Genomic DNA, 21,490 nt, shown 5'->3' on the forward strand with positions numbered 1-21,490 from the left:
CTCCAGGACACCCAACCTTGGGTTTGCCTTTCTTGATCTTCATTGCATGGAAAAACAGTAGGGGATATACAAAGGAGCCTAAATAGAAAAATGGTGGCCTACTGGAAGACGTCTTAGAATGTGATCATCAGCACTGAAGAAGTTGAGAAGATCTTTGTAAGCTATAATTTTCTTGGAGTTGACCAGCCACCAGCATATCTCCGATCACGTCGATCCATGGATCAGATACTTCCTCTACCGCAGCTTGTCCCACCACATAATGATCCTTACCAAGGAATGCAGAAAGTATAAGGACTATTGCCTGTGGCTGGTGATAATCCATCAGCCTCACCTGTCCATTCCCAGGTATTTGTGACTCAGCTCGGGAGGATGTGCCTTGGATGCTCTTGCAGAATACTGGGCTCGTCCCAACACAAATAAACAGGTACATCAGGTTCATCGAAACACATGCATGTACACTCACAGGAGTCCCAGGAGTGTCTGTTTGATTCTGTACTCTTCTTCTCAGCCGCCAGAGCTAGATGCTATACAGGAAAAGAAGACTTAAGTAGTCTAAAGAATGAAACTTCTACTTGTCTGGTGACAGGGCTGCTTATCGAAGATGGGTTCCTTGGATTTTAGGATAGGCTGCTGGCTGGTGTGTCTTCAGGTCTTCACTATGGGGTTGGTGGCTCCTCAGAGATGTCAGCTGCTCAATGACACTGGAGAGCTACAATTCACCACATTGGAAAGTCAAAATATTTCTGTGATAAGGCGAGATTCTGGGGGGATGGCCCCACTCTATAGGATGCAAAAGCTGTTTCTGAACGCAGTCCAGCCGAACCCCTTCCCAGAAGGTAGGAAAACACAAAACTTGTTTGGTTACTATAGATGGACACGTGGTGGTCTTCTTATTGAGGACATGGGAACACGGGTCATTGCTAAGAGGGCCCATCCAAATCCGAGCGTTTCGCATTTGATTACTAGTGGCTTAAGAAGCTGGATGCAGCTGCATCCAGCTTCTTCAGCCACTGGTAATCAAATGCCGATCATTTGGATGGATCTGAGCATTCTCGAGTTGCGCTCTTCTTTGGTCATTGGTAATTAGCCTGGTACCTCATGTAATTAAAGGGCATTTTGTAGGATGCCTAAAGCAGGATATTTGGGGTAGTGACTTGTTATAATAGAGAAGAATAATACCATGTTCTGTGTAACTGTAAAAAAATCTAGACCTACTAGTTTTGGTCAATAAAAAACTGACGGGAATACCATGTGTGAACATAGCCCATGTTAGGAAATATGGACATTATATAGTTCGGTCAACTCTTTAATACAGATTTAGGGAGATCAATATTAACTGAAAAGAGTTGCGCTCAGCAGGATATGGTGCTTACCTGGAGAATTAGAACTGGGGAGATGAATGTAGTGCTTACAGATACAGTCCTTACCTTGAGAAATATAGAAGAGGAACACTTTAAAGGGCTTAACCAGGATTAGAAATCACACAGCTACTTTTATTTTTACAAAAACAGCGCCGCCCCTTGTCCCCAGGTTGTGTGTGGTATTGCAATCAAGCTCCATTCACTTTCATAGAACTAAACATTTCGAAACTCATACCCAAACTGAGGACAAGAGTGGTGCTGTTTCTGGAAGAAAGCAGCTATGTTTTTGTAAACCTGGACAATCCTTTTAAGACAAGTCACTTGCAACAGAATGGAAAACCCTGAAGATAGATTGTTAAAAAAAAAAAAAAAAATAATGTATATATTGAGGAACATTGAATACAATGAGCTAAGATTATGAGGAAAGTTAATGAAATAGAATAAGGAAGATAAATACAATAAAATATATTACAGGATTAAAAAGAAATAGTCTTGTCCATTGGCCGTGTTTGGTATTGCGGCTTACAGATCGGATTGGTGTTGTGCCTGGAAAAAAAGCTGATTATTTTTTTTTAAACCTGGAAAACCCCATTGAAAACGGCATTGGTGTTTACTACAACAATCTGACTTTTCCATGAATCACACACAATAGATTGCAACAAAATAAACACCAACCTACTGTACATTGGAATAGTCGCACACATTAGACTCCTTAGTAAATGTCCCCCAATGCGTGTATATTCTGTATAATTTATATAAATGTGTATATTTCAGTTATATATACTCTAGCCAGACCACTGCTTTTAGAGCAGAGTGGTGGTCAACGAGCTGTCAACGGTGAAAGGGAAAGAGCAGCATATCATGAGAAGGAAGCAAGTTTGCTAAATGATTGTATATACAAAAATATTCAACTTGACCAGTCCTACTAGTATATGTTTGTTAGCTGAGATCGAAATACCCTTTAAATCAGAAATTGGATGCAGATTGTAAAATTGTTTGATATAATTTTTATGTCAATTACACAGCATATTGCAAGAATTTTCTATTGAAATCAATGGGACATGTTTCGGTCAGATTCCATCTACATGTCAATGTGGAATACACATATAGACTATGTTCCCACAAGGTAAAATATAGGCAAACAACATCCGTTATCAAAGATCAATAATAAGGGTAAATTCACACGGGTGGATCCTCCGGGAGTCTCACGCACGAAATCCGCAGCTAATCCACAGCTAATCCGCAATACACGTATTAATAATAATAAGAATAATACGTGTAATGCGGATTAGCTGCGGATTTCGTGCGTGAGACTCCCGGCCGTGTGAATTTACCCTAAAGGCCGTTGTTTGACAATGGCTGGTGTTATTTGCCCTTATTTTTACACCGTGGAAACATAGCCAAAGGCTTTGACCACACAGCGTCTTTTTTTTGGCCATTTGATGACCGTTTTTGTTTCGGTGTTTTTTGGAGGTTGTCAAATGACAGCTGCCTAAAAAAAGGTCCCTCAAACAGTAAAAAAAGACATAGGGGGAGATTTATCAAACATGGTGTAAAGTGAGACTGGCTAAGTTGCCCCTAGCAACCAATCAGATTCTACCTTTTATCTTTCATTTTCCAAAGAGTCTGTGAGGAATGAAAGGTGGAATCTGATTGGTTGCTAGGGGCAACTGAGCCAGTTTCACTTTACACCATGTTTGATAAATCTCCCTCATTGTGTGGTCGTGGCTTCATACGTGAGCGAACATACTTCTACAGGGTGCATTGCTCTGACATATAAGACATGCTTGAAAAATCTTTTATTGCAGTTTTACAAAAAAAAAAAAAAGAATAAAAGCTGCTGTATCCAGTGATGTGAGCTCCTTAGGTCTTGTGTACCTCTGGAGCCCTGCAGATAGTGTTTTATAATGTCTTGCCTCGGGATAGATGAATAAAGTCAATTATATAAAGTCAGGTGTGTTCTGGTCATAGAGGTGTAAAAAAATCAGTATATTTATAAGGGTTGTCGGTGCCATCAGGTTATATCAGTGCAGCAGCACTCACTGTCCTACATCAAGGAGCCATAGACTATTGTAAGTGTCAGGACCCCAAAATAACACACAGCCGCTCTAGGAGATTAATCACATGTTTAGTTTTGGGAGTTTCAGAAATCCATACACATGCTCCAGACGCAACCCTATTCACATGTATGGAAGGGATTTTGTGCAGCAAATCTGCCTTGTGTGAACATACAGCAAGTAAGGGCCCTATTCCACCGCAAGACTATCATTCAGATTATCGTTAATTCGTTCGAATCTAAACGATAATCGTTTGGTTGAAATGCAGTTAACGATTAACGACCGAACGAGAAATCGTTGCTCGCTTTATAAGACCTGGACCTATTTTTATCGTTGCTCGTTCGCAAAACGTTTGCAAATCGTTCGCATTGAATAAGACATCGTTCGGTCGTTCGCAGTAGATATGAACGCAATAGCGAAGAAGTAGCGAAGAAAAAACGATTGCAAATACGATCATAAGTAACGATTATCGTTCCATGGAAATGAGTGAACAATTTCAGGTCTTTCGCAATAGCGGTCGTTTGAGATTGTTAATCGTTAACGATTATGCGAACGATAAACGTCCGGTGGAATAGGGCCCTAAGATAAGGTTACAATGACTCTAAATGGGGTTATCTTACTATACTGTATAACCTTACACGTGTGAGCCACACCTGTATGAATTTGGAGACAAAGCGCATCATGGGAAAGCCCAAACCAGGAAGTAAAGAAAAATAAAGGCACCAACTGGAGCTTCAGGGACCTGCAAACAGCGGGAAATTTAAACAGAGACAGACTCAGGAGGGATGGTAAATGTAAAAACTATGTTTATGATTGATTGGTTGTTTTGTTTTTTATTAGCGCCGGAGTATCACTTTAACTTCAAACCTCACCTGAACTGGAGACAAGACACCTTTTGTAGCGCTGGATAACCCCTTTAAGTAATTGCAATGCTGTAGAAAATATATTCCTGTATGTATTTCAGCTATATTTTTTGCTTTTCATATTTTAGAAATATTGCGATCACTTTTCCGAAACTCCTCAAGCTTAGAAACTTCTGAGGTGAGTAAAGCAAGAAAATAAATAAATAAAAAATGGTACTTATTTTTTGACTAGAGGACTTTTGGAAGATTTTTTTTGTCTGATTGGCTCTATGTTTATGTTGTTGTTGTTTTAAAATATTTACGTTTTAACGTACATGTATCATAAGTTGTTATAGCAGAAAATTTAAAAAAATTAGGTCACTCTATATATCCAACTGATTGTATTTCTGAGCAAGGACCTGCGTGTTCCTTAATGCTTATTGTTCATGTTTAACTGACCTTTTCAATAAAATAAGTTTGGATTAAAAAAAAATAGTTACGTTTTTCTAAATGTCCCCTGCGGGTTGTAATGTTCACAAATTGTACAGCAAACACTGTAGTGAGTTTATAATGCCAGATTTATCAACCACATCGCCCCCTCTCTACCGCTGATTTGGTACATTCTGGGCACCAATAGTATTTACCCAAACCCTAATTGTGCACTGGAGTAGTAATAGATTGACTCCATTTTTACCTCTACCAATAAAGAAGGTCCAATGAGGGTCCATTCTTGCCTTCATCATTTCTCAAAGCATTGTTGAATGATGTCTGTAATACATTCACACTGTGCTGATATAAGCTGCTGTATGTCCTGCAGGAAGTGGTGTATTCTTTACAGTCTGGCACAGTGCTCTCTGCTGCCACCTCTGTCTGTGTCAGGAACTCTGCAGAGCAGAAGAGGTTTTCTATGGGGATTTGCTGCTGCTCTGGACAGTTCCTGACATGGACAGAGGTGGCAGCAGAGATCACTGTGTCAGACTGGAAAAAATACACCACTTCCTGCAGAACATACAGCAGCTAATAAGTATGGGAAGCCTTGAGATTTTTAAATCAAATTAAATTACAAATCTATATAACTTTCTGAAACCATTTGATTTGAAAGAAAAAGATTTTCGCTGGATAACCCCTTTAACAGTGTATAGGTGTTTATTGTAAAGCAAGCCATACACTTTTAGGTAACTCCAAATGATTTTTTTCATTGATAGATATAGTGACCCTCATTCACATGCCCCAGCTCAGCCAAGTGTGCATGGGGGTCAGGGAGTCAATACCAAACTCCTGTGGTGACAGCTTATATCTATAAGAAAAAAGGATAGGCTGTGTTAAAAAAAAAAAGTCTGTCTGATGCTTTCCATAATTGCTACCTAAAGGCCAGTTCACACGGAGTAAAACTGGCAGAATTCCGCAGTGGAACTCTCCGCCGTGGAAATCCACCAGCCAACCAAAGAGAGGAGTGAAAACCTCACATAGACAGCCAGTATGACACGGAGGCAGGTGGGATTCCACAGCGGAGAGTTCCACTGCGGAATTCCGCCAGTTTTGATCCGTGTGAACTGGCCCTAAAGAGAACAGTGAGGCCCCATGCATAACAGATGATTGACTGGTCTTGCCAATATTGACAGGTTTTGGTGTATTGTCATCTTAAGAGTAGTGATTAGTGAACTCATCCGAACCCGAACGCTCAGTATTTGACTCCTGGTGGCTGAAGAAGTTGGATGCAGCACGCATCCCAAGAACTGCATCCAACTTCTCCAGCCAGCAGGTGTCAAATACTGAGCATTTAGGTTTGGAAGAACCCAAGTGTTCAGTAAGTTCTCTCATAGCTACTGGGTGTAGTGGCAGGGATCAGGCAGCGTGGCCAAGACTAAGAAAACAGAGACGGGCACAGATTAGGAGTCACAGTATGCCCACAGGAGCTGATCAATAACTTTACAGGATCTTAGAAGTTGCTCAACACTCTTCTTATCCAAAGTAGTAAGATGTGGTAGCACTCTGTCAGTATCACCCATATGTTGACTTGTTAAACATGTCTCGTTGCAGGTTGTGAAGTATGAAGCAGGTTATGTCACCTGTGCCGTGATTACCATAATTTTTCTAATTTTCATGCTGGCGTTCGGGATAACGTTCTGCGTATTCCAGTATCGGGGACGAAGGATGCTGCCATGTGAAGGAGGCGTCTGCCAGCCGACCCCTATATTCACACTCCTCCTGTGCACATTCTGTATCTTGTTGTAAGTTATATTTCATGGACAATTCTACGTTGGGGGAGATGTATCAAACATGGTGCAAAGTAGAATTGGCTCAGTTGCCCCTAGCAACCAATCAGATTCCACCTCTCATTTTCCAGAGAATCTGTGAGGAATGAAAGGTGGAATCTGATTGGTTGCTAGGGGCAACTGAGCCAATTCTACTTTGCACCATGTTTGATAAATCTCCCCCATAGAATGATAATCAGACTGACTAAAGAGGAACCTATCACAGTAAAGATGTAGTCCAGGGTGTAGGCATCATATTATAGACAGAAACAATTGATATATAGTTTTGTTGGGAAGTTTCCAGGATAACTTGTCCTTTATTCTTATGAATCTCTGCTCATTCGGGGCTTAGTAGTCAAGTGGGCGGTGCTGCTGATCACCATTGATTGCCTGCAACATGTTCAACATGACAAGTTCCCTTTAAGAATGCCCAATATCATGACATCACAATGTGTGTTTTAGTATGGCTGGAAGTACATATATATATATATATATATATATATATATATATATATATATATTCAGCTCTGCTACATCTGTAGATGCTCCTTACAGTCACCATGCAGCAAATGTCACATGAAATCCATAAGAAAATAGCTGCATGTCCCTTCTTGCCCCATCTATATGACTCGGCTGTTTGTATATATTGTCACCTAGAATAACCATCATTTATTGGATCTGCCTGGAATTATTACATTTATTCCAATTCAGCTTTGGGTTGAAAATCCAATAATCCATGCTGGATGCAAAATATATTTTACCAGCTGTCCTCTGTCTTCAGACTAGCCATAGGGACTCTCAGTAAGTTACATGTACCCAATGGCATGGTTACATGGACTCCGTGGCATAACAATTACATCATTATTAGTACGGCCTTAGATTGTAAACACATGGGAATAAGGATTACAGTATTGATGCTGGATGTCACTATACATAGTAAGAACTATAGATGCCTATACACCTGCTCGCCAAAAGATCATTCTGCTGTCAGTTATCTCTCCCGTCCTCTCCATACATACTGTATGAAAGTCATGTAAAGAGGGCTTATCTCTCCGAGAACAAAAGGGTCGGGCTGTGAAATTTCCCTTTTCTTGACCAACATTATTTGCCAGTTGGGAGTCAGGAGTCCCCCATATACCTTATACTGTCAGCCAAACCAGTGGTTCAGTATAAAGTGTATGGGCACCCTAACTTCTTAGACTATGCTTCTAGTAGATTGCATAGCACATGATCAGAGCTTTAGATGGGTACTATGGTTGAATTAGTTGGTTTAAATGTCTCTTGAAGAGGCTGACAGCTTGGAGGTTTCCCTCATGCTTGCTGGCAGAGTCTATTTAACTGCGGAACAGTGAAGCAAACGTCACAGTCTCTTTCAGGTGGGAACATGACACTGGTGGCTTGCATGATGGCTTTTGCCCCCGCAGCGGATTCCGCTCAGAATTCCACCTGCCCCAGTGTGTCAATGCAGTGCCTCATGCGCCTCCAGTCTCCACTCGAAGAATTGACTTGTCAATTCTTTGAGCGGAGATGTGGTAGGCATAGCAATGACACACTGGGGCAGGTGGAATTCCGAGCGGAGTCCATGTCGGGGGATTCTCGCAGAATTCCGTCTGGTTTACTAAGTGTAAACAGACCCTAAGGCAGGATACCCACAAGGCGTATCCCATCTGGTGTCACCTGCAGGATTCAGCTTACATAGTTCTACCACCCACAGGGGTCATTCTCATTCGCTCACCACTAAAGGCGGCCATACACCTTCAACAACTGATGGCCGAATGATCATTTGGCCATCAGTTATCTCTCCTGTCCTCCCTGTAAACAGAAACGTTCGGCACACCTGTGCTCTCTATGAGGAGCAAAGGGTTTATCTCTTCACAAACAAAGTGCAGTTGTAGAATACCCCCCTTACAAGGTTGTGACTACTTGGGTCCCCCATGGTGTTAATGAGCCCTGCCCTTGTATATGTCCAATCAACTCTGAGGGTGACTTTCAATATAATTATTATATACAGATGAGAAACCATTATTCTTTATTTCGCAACACATGGAAAAGTTAAAGGCAGCAATGAGAATTATTTGTGACCGTACACGGCAGGTGTCAGCCTCAACCTGCCGGCTTCTAGTAGCAGAATAATAATGTACAGGACTTGTATAGCAAGCCGAGGAGAGAGAGAGCATTCACTTTTAATTATCCCCACATAAAGGATCTGATGAAGTGAGTGTGGCAGGCAGGACTGTCATTTCACTGTCACTTGACCCCATTTCAGTGCTGCCGTCATTTCATTTTACCTCTAAAGAGCCTGGGAGCCTAGCGGAGAGCTTGTTAATGCACCTGAAACACAAAAGAACATGCAGCCTCTCCGGATGGTGGGTAGTTTAAGCATCCTTATCCTGGTGGCGTTCCAGCATTGCAGGAGTTAAAGAGAAATGTCATATTGTGGGAGCGATCAGTCTCCATTGTCACATGAAGGTGATTCAGTGGCTGAAATAGCAGCAGGGGCCGGAGTCATTGGTGTTTTTCTATAATAAATATTCAATTCGATAGAACATCTACGTGAGACCGCTCATAGTCCGACCAATGGAATCCCCCAATAATGCTGACAGTGCTTAGTATAGCGGTGACCATTCACCTATTTTACAGAACACCAGGACACCTGACATAGTACTTTGTTAGACTTGTGGCACAAACCCCTTCTCATCTGATTATAGCTGGCCATACACACAATAGTACGGTAGAAGAATAAGAGCTCCATTGCAAAGACGGAAAGGAGCCTCCCATTATGGCATCTAGTTTTGCCCCCTCCCCAGGTGTTTAGATCCACCTGCTTTTCATGACCCTAAGGGTGCCTTTTACACAGAGAGATTTATCTGACAGATTTTTAAAGCCAAAGCCAGGAACAGACTATAACCAGAGAACAGGTCATAAAGGAAAGACTGAGATTTTTCCTCTTTTCAAATCCATCCTGGCTTTGGCTTCAAAGATTTGTCAGATAAATCTCTCTGTGTAAAGGCACCCTTAGATAAATCCCCCATCCCTTTATATGCTGACAATGTTATTTCTAAAGTAGAAGAGTTTTGCAGTTTTTTTTTACCGGTAAGAATGGGACCAACCTGGACTTACAACCGTCTCTCTATGTCAGCCACATGGTCTGTCTTCATGGGGTACAAGACCTTGTCTTATGACATTAACCTATACTCTAAGCCTGAGCCTCCCCATACACATAAGCCTCCCCATACACATGAGCCTCTCCATACACATGAGCCTCCCCATACACCTGAGACACTCATTTATTAGAGCGCTCGGGCTGTCTAATAAGAGTAAGGGTCCTATTACACGGAGCGATTTTTAACGATTAACAACTAAGGGCCCATTTACACAGAAAGATTATCTGCCAAAGATTTGAAGCCAAAGCCAGGAATGGATATGAAAAGAGGAGAAATCTCAGGCTTTCCTTTATGACCTGATGTCTGTTTATAGTCTGTTTCTGGCTTCAAATCTTTGGCAGATAATCTGTCAGATAATGTTTCTGTGTAAAAGGACCCTAACTATACATGATTGCAAACAAGATTGTTTATCGTTAACCTGAAATCGTTCACCATATTACACAGAACGATAATCATTAGTTACGATCGTTACTATGATTGTTTATTCCTTCTGATCCCTGCAAAACAATGGGCAATGTGCAATTACACTGAACGATTAGTGAAAAAAATGCGGAACTTGAGCGAACGAATGTGGAATTACAGCGAACGATTAAAGAACGATTAACGATAATTTTCGGTTCAGATCTAAATCAACGATCAACATACGAACGATTTTTCGATCCTTGCCTGCAATTACACAGATTGATTATCGTTTAAATTCGAACGATTTAACGATTTTTCGCACTATAATCGTCCCATGTAATAGGGCCCTAAGCATGTATAATGGGGCATTGGGAAAGATTAGAGATGAGCGAACCGGGTTCGGGTTCCAGTCGATCCAAACCCGAACGATCGGCATTTGATTAGCGGTGGCTGCTGAAGTTGGATAAAGCTCTAAGGTTGTCTGGAAAACATGGATACAGCCAATGACTATATCCATGTTTTCCACATAGCCTTAGGGCTTTATCCAACTTCAGCAGCCACTGCTAATCAAATGCCAAAAGTTTGGGTTCGGATGGACTCCAGGTTTGCTCATCTCTAGGAAAGATGTGTATAACAGCCCTTTTTTTACCTTTTCTTTTGTGGATTTTAACATGAAGATGAAGAAACAGATGGACGTTCATTTGGGGTGGTATCTAGATTGCCGGAGAGTTTCTACTTTTCTGCATGGGAATAGATGGCTAACATGTATGCCCAGCATTCAGTCTGGTCCCTTTTTACGGATCTGTATCCAGTGCTTCACGGCTTCTTCTTCACATCATAATATATTAATGAGCTGCACCTATAGTCTTTGATGACACTATTCTATGTTTCCACAAAAACAACAACATTGTCCCAGTGCCAAAGATCAAAGACGAGTCGTGTATAGAGCAAATGATGCATATGGACAGCAGCTGTTCCTGACACATGATATACATCTCTTCTCATGTCCTGTAAATCTAAACAACAATGCCTATTGAGTTTCACATGGAACAATTGAACCGGAACGTTCTCATGTAGCAATATACAAAGAAGAGTAATTACATTAGTCGAGGCATCTAGGTGCGCTATGTTATCTAGCAGTACTGTGTATGCACATGGATGGTCTCACATGACTTATACTCTTAGTATTATGTCATGTGACTAGCAAAGCAGCTACCAATGTGGTCTCCATTTATAACACCAGGCAATGGGGCAACTGTTTGGTCCGCGAAAAGTGCAACCTAACTCCCAAGTATATAAACTAATTGCAGCAGCCATGCCAATGCTCCTTGGTCCTTAGCTCTACCTCCTTCTTCCTGATGATGTGTTGTCTCAGCATGTGCCCATTCAGCAAATCACTGACGGAGGTGGGACATCACTGCGGCCAGTGATTGGCTGACAAGTTATTGACAAGACAACATCAGAAAGAAGGAAGAAGCGATAAGGACATAGCAGCGGCAGGGGAACAGGAGTGGTGAGTATGGGTTGCTTTATTATTATTTATACTTTTTTTCTTTTTTTTTTGCATAATGCATAATGCACTGCATCTTACTGAGTGTAATCACTTGTTCAAGCTACTGTATTTACTGCACGTCAAGGGTGACATTCGTGGGTTGGTCTGGTATTGCAACACTCAGTAATACTTCACACTAGGTGGGTACCACCCAATAAATCCTTTGGAATGCTGGCCCCATTAACCTGACTGGAACAGCTGCAACACTAAACTCATTGCTCCTGATGCACGCTTACATCTTTTGTAAATAGAGGCGGAGAAATAAGCCACTGTCAGACAACTCTTGTGGCTTAACAAAATATATCAGACATGTTGATATCCTTTATTTTCCAATATCTTCCATTAGGGGACCCCCATACACGTTAGACGATTAGCCAGTCCGGTGTAAATTAGCAGGTTTGGTCATCATCGCTTAACGTATATGGCCAGCTTCACACTTGCATTTATACATGAGGGCCGCTATTTTTAATGGTTGATACTGGTTGATGGCACACTGTAATAATAAGTGAAACGTTCTCCCTTTTATTCTATACCAGTGCTGGAATAGTCTGTACTTTCTACCTGAACCAGAAGACACATCAAGAGGTTGGTGCTGGTGTGAAGGACCTGACCAGGACCTTGCAGAGCTTTCGATCTTCTATAAGCAGTATTCCACAGGTACAGGAAACAGACAAATCTGTATTTTTAAAGGTTATTTAAAGTAGAAGTCCGGTGAAAATTTTTATTAAAGTATTGTATTGCAACCTTAAAGTTATACAAATCCCCAATATACACTTATTACGGGAAATGCTTATAAAGTGCTTTTTTCTCTGCACTTACTACTGCATCAAGGCTTCACTTCCTGGATAACATGGTGATGTCACTTCCCGGATAACATGGTGATGTCACTTCCTGGATAACATGGTGATGTCACTTCCTTGATTTTTAAAAAAGTCTTTAGAATAGGTTTTTATCGTGTGTACAACGGAGGGAGTATATAGTGAGACCAGGCACTTTCAGGTTTTTTTTTTCCTATGGATGGGGGAAGGAACACATCCTAATTGGGTCATAGTCACGTACAAGACTAAGAACCATCCAAAATGAGTTGTCACATAGCCCCAGCTTACTGTGCGGTTGTAGCCGTTTCACCTTGTGACTCTGAGATGAATTCTATTTTTTTCCACTCGAGACCCAGATTATTTGTGATTATTTTTTTTAAAGGGATTATAATCCCTTTAACCATAATGCTCCAGCATTAAAGGAGGACATTATTTTCCATTAAGATGAGCTTTATACACTCTGACTCCGCCACGATCCCTCTCATGTGTGTGTTAATTCATAACTCTAGAAGGGTCTGCACTCGTGAGGCCTTCAGCCCGTAACGTTATCTGCTTCTCTCTGATGAGATCAGAAGGAGAGGATTAGAAAAGACTCGGCTGACTGACGTGTATTTCTGGATGCCAGTATCTGCTCCAGTGTATAATTAATGTTGCAAGGAAACAAAGTCTTCACACTAGATTGTAAGTCATCAGCAGCATCTTTTTTTAATCTTAAAAAAAAATAAAAATTGCCGGCTATATTTATTTAATGGAAATCAAGTTTGAAGAACATTAAATATCAGCGAGGATAAGAGCTGGTGTAAGTAGGGGACATAGCTCCACGTCTGAGAAGGAGCCTCATACGCTCTGCTGATAATAGGGTAAGACAGCTGGAATCTCGTGGGAAAAAGGTAAGAAATCAAAGCAGGGACTATGTGGATAAAAGGGAAAGAAGAAAGAGAAGGAGGTCAGAGCTGCGTTACAGTATGACGGGGGTCACAGTATATGTACAGCAGACCACATCCATCCTGAGGCTTCACCATAGGCCTCAGCTATGTAATCTATATGACCCTTCCATCCCTACAGTCTACAGTGCTCACTCTCCTTGAAGGGAAACCGCGGGTTGAGCGTGACTTTGAGGGTGTAGTTGTCCAAGGAGCCAGCAGAGAGTCTTAAAACTGATGACATAATCATTGGTAGATATAATAGTCACCATATGGGTGAAAGTTTATAAAATCTGGAATCTATTCAAATATTATTAAAGGGATTGTCCAGGGTTAAAAATATATTAGTTGGTGTTTGCTTTTCCTAAAGCGGCTCCACACCTGTTCTCAGGTGGTGTGTGGTATTACAACTCAGCTCCATTAACGTCAATAGAACTAAGCTGTAGTTTTACATACAAACTGAAGACAAGAATGGTGCTGTTCCAGGGAGAAGGCAGTTATGTTTTTTTGTTTTTCTTCTAATCCAGTATAACCCCTTTATTTGGGATTATCTGCTTTAGAAAACCTGTTTTAATAACCCTATTGGGGAATTAAGAGGAAGGGCTCCCATTCAGGCCCCTCATAAGTTAGCCAGAGGAGAGAGAAGCCTCTGGATGACCCAGCATGAGCATACATTACAAGGACAACCCTTTGAAAGGGAATGTGGAATCAAAAAATTACCAACTGCTTAAATCAAAGTTTTCATGTATTTTTGAAAAAAATGTTTATTCTAGTTTATCATTTTACTATTGTATATTATTTTTTATAAAAAAAAAAATAGTTTTTATTTTGACCAATAGGCCCATTAATAAGCTTCCCATTAACACTTCCTGTTCTATAAATCACCAGCAGTGCCCTCCTTATCATCACATACAAAAAAAAAAACTGTGAAAGAAGACATCAGTAGATAGATTAAACAGCTTCTTATAATAATATATGATATATAGAGCTCATAACTCCTCCTTGCTGTGGAATTACCTCTGCACAGATCAAAGAGCATGCCTAGAAAACTCTCCTTTACAAAGGAATAGGCTCAGCTCCAGTCTATTTTGCCTATATCCATAAGGCTTGCTGTACAGCATATCTATAAATACTGTAAAAACCAGCTCAGGCATAATGGTAACCCCCATAATAATGAATGGAAGAAAAAACATGTTTCAGTATCTGACTCTAATCTGTTAAAAATTTGTAATGCTTTGTTTACCCTTTAGAGGCACTGCAGAGAAATTTTACATTTATTGCCAGGTTTACCCACAAATTGTAACTAATTACAACTGAGAGACGCTTTTATTAAGCAGATATTTTTTATTAGATGCCTCTCCAAGCTTCTGAGGTTAATCAGCCCAAAGGGGCTACGTATCCAATGTACTGTATGGCACATGACCAGACCAATGATTGGTCACACATTGATATGGTACATCATCAATTTGAAGGGGCACTCCAGTTGATTTGAAAAAATGTTTTGTTTTTTCAGATTTGTAAATAATTTCTATTTAAAAATCTCAAGTCTTCCAGTACTTATCAGCTGTTGTATGTCCTGCAGGAAGTGGTGTATTCTTTCCAGTCTGACACAGTGCTCTCTGCTGCCACCTCTGTCTGTGTCAGGAATTGTCTAGCGCAAGAGAGGTTTTCTATGGGAATTTGCTTCTGCTCTGACACGGACAGAGGTGGCAGCAGAGAACAGAACATACAGCAGCTGATAAGTACTTGAATTTGAAGTACTTAATTTGATTTTTTTCACCTTTAACAGGAGTACACAGTTGAAGCTTATTTATTTACTGGGCATGAGATTTTTCTCTATGTTACATTACTCCGAAACAATAAACTAGTTAGAAAAAGCTTTAAAGGCAGGATTATGTTGGCTTCCATGTTGGTATGCTTGAATATAGCTTTTATATAGCAGCATATGCCTCCACTTTGACTAAACCTCTTTCTGTACACTGATAAATTGAGGTCATTGTCCCTTAAACGCTGGGATATGGTTTCTGATGTCTATAAAGGAATGGAGAGATAATACTATAATTATGACAAATCTATCCGGGAATAACAGCCTAGCACTGAACAATAGCAGATGGTCATGGACACAACCTTTTATACATTTACAGATTAACCTCATGAGACTAGGAAGACATGGGGACTTTCTATCAGATATTATGCATGGCAGCACCAGTCCCATTGTCAGCAGTATTACATCATACTCGTCACACCCTTCATTATCTGCTGGTTGAAAAGATCCAAATGTAACAAGTAACCGTCAATAATAACAGATTGTAGGGGAGGTAACATACAACAATACCTACAGGGCACGGAAGTAGCTAGGTAGTGCAGAGGCAGCAGTCGCACCTGAATTAGTATTGAGTTCCAATAGGTCCCAGTAGGAGACTAGTAATGTTTTCCCACTATTGCTTAGTAGAAACCTTGAGCACACTCGGGTTTGGCCGATCCCTTTCACCAAAGTTGGAAACAGCCTTAAAGAGTCCTGGAAAACATGGGTACCACCTATGGCCTATGGCTGTATCCATGTTTTCTAGCACTCCATAGGGCTGCATCCGACTTTTTCAGCCACCGGTAATCAAATGTGGAGAGTTCGGGTAGGTTCACACTGTGGAATCCGTGTGGATAAGTGGGTTCCGTGGGTTCACACTGCGGCTAAGTTCCGGCGGATTCCGTTGCTCATCCCGGCGCACGGTGGCATGCGTCTCTGCCCGTGCCATAGACACCTTTCAATGCATGTCAATTCTTTCAGTGGATAGTGGAATCAGCCCGCCTATAGAATGGTGTCTGTGGGCCAGAAAATAACCACGCGGAATCTGTAGTGTGAACCCACCCTTAGACATTGGACAAACTCAAGTGTGCTCGAGGTTCGCTCATCTTTACAAGGAACCATAACTTGCCTCATCTATGGGGCTTCGATGGTCTGTTATGGAAACCATTGCCAGTTTGACCAGTAGACCTAAGTGGCAAACCTTAAATCTTATGTGGCAGTGCAGCCATTGCGAGGCTCCTCTTAGAACCATATGCGTCCTTGTAAAAACCATTATTACTTGGGTGTTACTCGTGGGAGTTATTGTCAGTTACCATTTATCACTACTAGTCCTCAATCCATGTACAATGACCTAGCTTAATAGCTTGATTTCATTCCTAAAGCAGCTCTCCATTCCATTGCATAGAGTTTTGGAAAAAGGACATATGGACAAGGGTATATATATACTATAAACTCTTTGAGAAGACCAATCAAAATTGTCTTGGAAGTGGTCATCTATAGGGGTGGTCTTCTCAAAGAAAATAACCCCTATGCATAATGTATGGGGGACTTAGCCTGGAAAGGCAGTGGTGGTCTTTTGGCGAGGTTAACTATAACTTATAGCACTGGTCAAGACCATATGAGATTTACCAATGAGTATATTGCCAGTGGAGAAATATGGTGCCACATGGTAGTCATTTAGATGAATAGCTGTCCATATAATATAAGGACAGCTCTAGTTCACCAGAATGGGAGTCATTTTGTCTGGTAGAGTAGGGTCCCAGGCAATGGACCATACTCTATGACACCCATATGTCCCAATAGAAGAAATGGATAGACTACCTTCATTAGAGAACAATTCTATCCGACAGCTACTATGTTGAACCTGATTGAGGTTGTTTAGGGTAGGAGACATTCTGAATAGTCTTCCTAGGGTCCAAGGTACCTTAAAGGGGTTATCCAGCGCTACAAAAACATGGCCACTTTTCCCCTACTGTTGTCTCCAGTTTGGGTGGGGTTTTGAAACTCAGTTCCATTGAAGTAAATAGAGCTTAACCCCTAGACGACCCTGGACGTAGGGTTACGTCATGGAAGTCTGTCCCCAGACGACCCATGACGTAACCTTACGTCACGGGTGTTATTCCCGCTATGAAGCGCGCTCCGGAGCGGAGCGCGCTTCATAGGAGGTGGGGGCCGGCTGCAGTGAGCAGCCGGGACCTCACCGGCAATGACACGCTGCAGCGATCGCGCTGCCGCGTGTCATTAACCCCTTAAACGCCGCGATCACGGCGCGACCGCGGCGTTTAAGTGTAAGTGACAGGGGGAGACCCCTGTCACTTACCGATCGGGACCCCCGCAGTGTGACTGCGGGGGTCCCGATCGGTATAACAGACTGCAGGAGGTCTCTCACCTGCCTCCATGCGGTCCGATCGGCGATCTGCTACTCTAAGCCTGCACAGGCAGGCTCAATGAGCAGAGCGCCGATAACACTGATCAATGCTGTGCCTATGGCATAGCATTCATCAGTGTAAAAATCAAACTAATCTATGTACAAGTCCCCCAAAGGGACTTCAAATGTGTAAAAAAAAAAAAGTTAAAAACACTAATACACTACCCCAAAACCCCTCCCCCAATAAAAGTTGAAATCACCCCCCTTTCCCATTATATAAATAAAACATATAAAAATAAATAAATAGATAAACATATAATATACCGTAGCGTGCGTAATTGTCCGATCTATTAAAATATAACAAGCGTCATTGTGACCGGTAAACGGCGTACACGAAAAGAGGGGAAAAAGTGCGCAGATTACCGATTTTATGTTACATTATATATATAAAAAAATTAATAAAAAGTGATCAAAACGTCCGATCTTCACAAATATGGTATTAATAAAAACTAGAGATCATGGCGGAAAAAATGACACCCCATACAGCCCCGTAGGTGAAAAAATAAAACCGTTATAAGCGTCACAATAGTCCCATTTTATTTATAATTAATTGCCAAAAAAAGGATTTCATTTAAAAAAAATATATAACATTAGAGAATCTGTGTAACCTGCATATGGTTGTGTTCAGACTGACCTATAGAATAATTGTATCATGTCGCTGTTACCATATAGTGCATAACGTAGACACAGGAACCCCCCAAACGTTACCATATTGCATTCTTTTTTGCGATTTCATCAATTTATATCTTCATAAATAATATATTTGGGATTCCATCATACATGTTATGGGAAAATGAATGACGCCATTACAAAGTACAACTATTCCTGTAACAAATAAGCCCTTACATGGCCTGTAGATAAAAAACTGAGAGTGCTAGAGCTCTTAGGAGGGGAGGAGGGAAAAACGGAAACACTAAGATCAAAATTTGCGCGGTCCACTGGGTCATTTTGGGCCTGGTCCTCAAAGGGTTAATTGCAAACTGCACCTGAACTGGAGACAACAGTAGGGGGAAAAGTGGCCATGTTTTTGTAGCACTGGATAACCCCTTTAACTGAAACCTGTAAAGAATAGCTATAGCTGTATCCATGTCTTCCAGGACTCCATAGGGTGGCATCCAACTTCAGCAGCCCAAGTGTTAGGGTTCGGAGAACGTTGCCAAACCTGAACATTTCGGCATCTCGGCTAAACACTAGTAAAGAACTAATTTACCCAATGGTTCACTAAAGATTATAGGAGAATAACCCTATGAGCTAACATGAAGATCCTCTCCCCCTTACCCTAAAGTCTACTATTTTTATTGCTTTCTACTTCTAAAAAGTCTCAAGCACTAAATAAAGATTACTAAGAATAATCTCTCCGCTGAAATGCTAAGTAGGTAGATCTCATGGGCTTCTCTTTAGTGTCTGACACAGTGTGTATTATTACCTTCCCACAATGAAGCAAAAATCTATTCTATTTAGGACCATGAAACAACATTGTGGCACATTAGATGTTGGTTGGAGGTTTTTGTGTTAGTAGGTTTGCTTCACCCACACAACCTTCTAAATGGCAATGACAGCTCTAATTACCAGGCCCAGACGTTCCTGTACAGTGTATGAGACCTGCCTGGCAACCTCAGGGCACCGTTACTTGGACACGTTTCCGCCGTCAGAAAAAGAAGGAAATTAGTATATTTTTTAGGAATATAACCCTGTTGTCTAAAGTCGTTCACCACGATGGGGGGAGGATCGGTGGTCAGGATTAGGGATGGTCCGAACCCGCCGAGGTTCGGGTTCGGCTGAACCCGAACGCTCGACATCGGATTACCGCTGTCTGCCCGTTCCGTGCAGCGGGCGGATACAGCGGGAGGACCGCCTGGAAAACTGGGATACAGCCTATGGCTATGGCTGTATCCCAGTTTTCCAGGCGTTCTTCCCGCTGGATCCGCCCGCTACACGGAGCAGGCAGACAGCGGTAATCATTGCGGATGGTTCGGGTTCGTACGAACTCCGTACGAACTCTGTTCAGACCATCCCTAGTCAGGATAATAAAAGGCCTAAATGTCAGAACAATAAATTAATATCCTGCAAATGTTCTTCTTTACTTTAGGCCATTGATCAGCTGGTGTCAGAATATTCAATCCCGAAAGCAAGAGTTCTTGAGGATTTGAACAGTAAGTATAAAACTGTGGCTGGAAAAGACATGTAACAATTTATCTCTTGGGTACTGACCTACACACACCAACAAGTAGACACTAGAGATGAGTCCGATCCTTCAGCATTTGAATACCGATGGCTGAAGAAGTTGGATGCCTATGGTTGTATTCATGTTTTCCCAGACTTCCTAGGGCTGCATCCAACTTTTTCAGCCACCGGTATTCAAATGCCGAACGATCATGCGCTCATCTCTAGTAGACACCAATACCACTAAAAACCAAAACTGACAAAGTACTGTATGTAAAGTGCTGCGGAATCGGCACTATACAAATAAAATATTTATTATTAAGTGTCCCGATATCCAAAATGAATTTATATCTACAAACATGCATGGACACGTTCCGTATCGCAGTGGATCTTCTGCTGCGGATCTGCAGCAGATCCGCAGCAGATTTGACTAAATGATTGAACACACCATCAAATCCGCACTGTAATATCTGCGGATCCGCAGCAGATTTGATGCTGTGTTTATTCATTTAGTCAAATCTGCTGTGGATCCGCTTTGGATTTGCTGCGGTTCCGCAGCAGAAAATCCACTGCAATGCTGTAAATGTGAAGCTACCCTTAGAGTAGCTTCACACACCTCATCACAACGGATTTTCTGCTGCGGATCCGCAGCAGATCCGCAGCTGATTTGATCTAAATAACTGAACACAGCATCAAATCTGCACCATCAAATCTGCTGCAGATCCGGTGTGTGTGAAGGCACCCTAAGGGTGCAGCAGATTTGATGGAGCAGATTTGAATCTGCAGCAGATCTGCACCAGATCCGCAGCAGATTTGATGGCCCAGAGTTACTTTGCATTGAATCTGCAACTTCAAATCTGTGCCATCAAATCTGCTTTGATGGCGCAGATTTGAAGCTGCAGATTCAAAGCAAATCAATTCTAGGCCATCAAATCTGCAGATCCTGTATGTGTAAACGCACCCTTAAGCAAAATTTAAACAATTGTCACGTAAAGGGTTTTCTACTAGGGGGAGATTTATCAAACTGGTGTAAAGTAGAACTGGCTTAGTTGCCCCTAGCAACCAATCAGATTCCACCTTACATTCCTCACAGATTCTTTGGAAAATGAAAGGTGGAATCTGATTGGTTGCTAGGGGCAACTGGACCAATTCTACTTTAAACCAGTTTGATAAATCTCCCCCCTACTCTCTTAAAGATTGGCGCTCTGGACCCAACACAGTGCTTGTGGTCCGTACCCTAAACCACCATAAACTATAACTAGAGTCAATTCCAGAGTTAACACAGCTAAAGGTAATCCTACAGATAGCCCCATTCTCTAGAGACCTCATATAAGACTTTGTTCTTTGTAACCTTGCCTTATGCATTAGCCCCCCGACCCTATACTAGCCATAATACAAGTGTATCTGTTATACCCAGAGGGTCCCTTTAAGTAGCTTATTTGTGCTACCAACCATTCATGCGGTCACAACTTCTGCCTTTTTTTTGTTGACCTTCTTTTCTGCCTTATTTGCTCAAATTGTGAAGCTAAACACGGTTGTAAAGCCATATCATTATGGTATACTATGTGACAGTATATAGTCCATCTGACAATAATACTTGTAACAGGGTAATAATAATAACAGGGTAACCTTACATCATGATTAGAGTGTGTAAAAGGTTGGATGATGTCTAAGTTTGACGTGTTGTGCAAGATTATATATATATATATATATATACACAC

General features: G+C 41.5%; 1 protein-coding gene across 1 annotated transcript in view; it reads left to right on the forward strand.

The window, feature by feature from the left end:
• Positions 1 to 214: 214 nt before the first annotated feature.
• The window catches only part of PROM2 (prominin 2), a 50,362-nt gene continuing 29,086 nt past the window's right edge, over positions 215 to 21,490 (forward strand). The window contains exons 1-5 of the mRNA XM_069943279.1: positions 215 to 836; positions 4,410 to 4,459; positions 6,301 to 6,491; positions 12,170 to 12,290; positions 19,696 to 19,759. Coding sequence (XP_069799380.1) covers positions 602 to 836; positions 4,410 to 4,459; positions 6,301 to 6,491; positions 12,170 to 12,290; positions 19,696 to 19,759 — 661 coding nt within the window. The 5' untranslated portion in view covers positions 215 to 601. The remainder of the gene's footprint in view (positions 837 to 4,409; positions 4,460 to 6,300; positions 6,492 to 12,169; positions 12,291 to 19,695; positions 19,760 to 21,490) is intronic.

Source organism: Dendropsophus ebraccatus, chromosome 1, assembly GCF_027789765.1.
Source record: "Dendropsophus ebraccatus isolate aDenEbr1 chromosome 1, aDenEbr1.pat, whole genome shotgun sequence".
Lineage (NCBI taxonomy): Eukaryota > Metazoa > Chordata > Amphibia > Anura > Hylidae > Dendropsophus > Dendropsophus ebraccatus.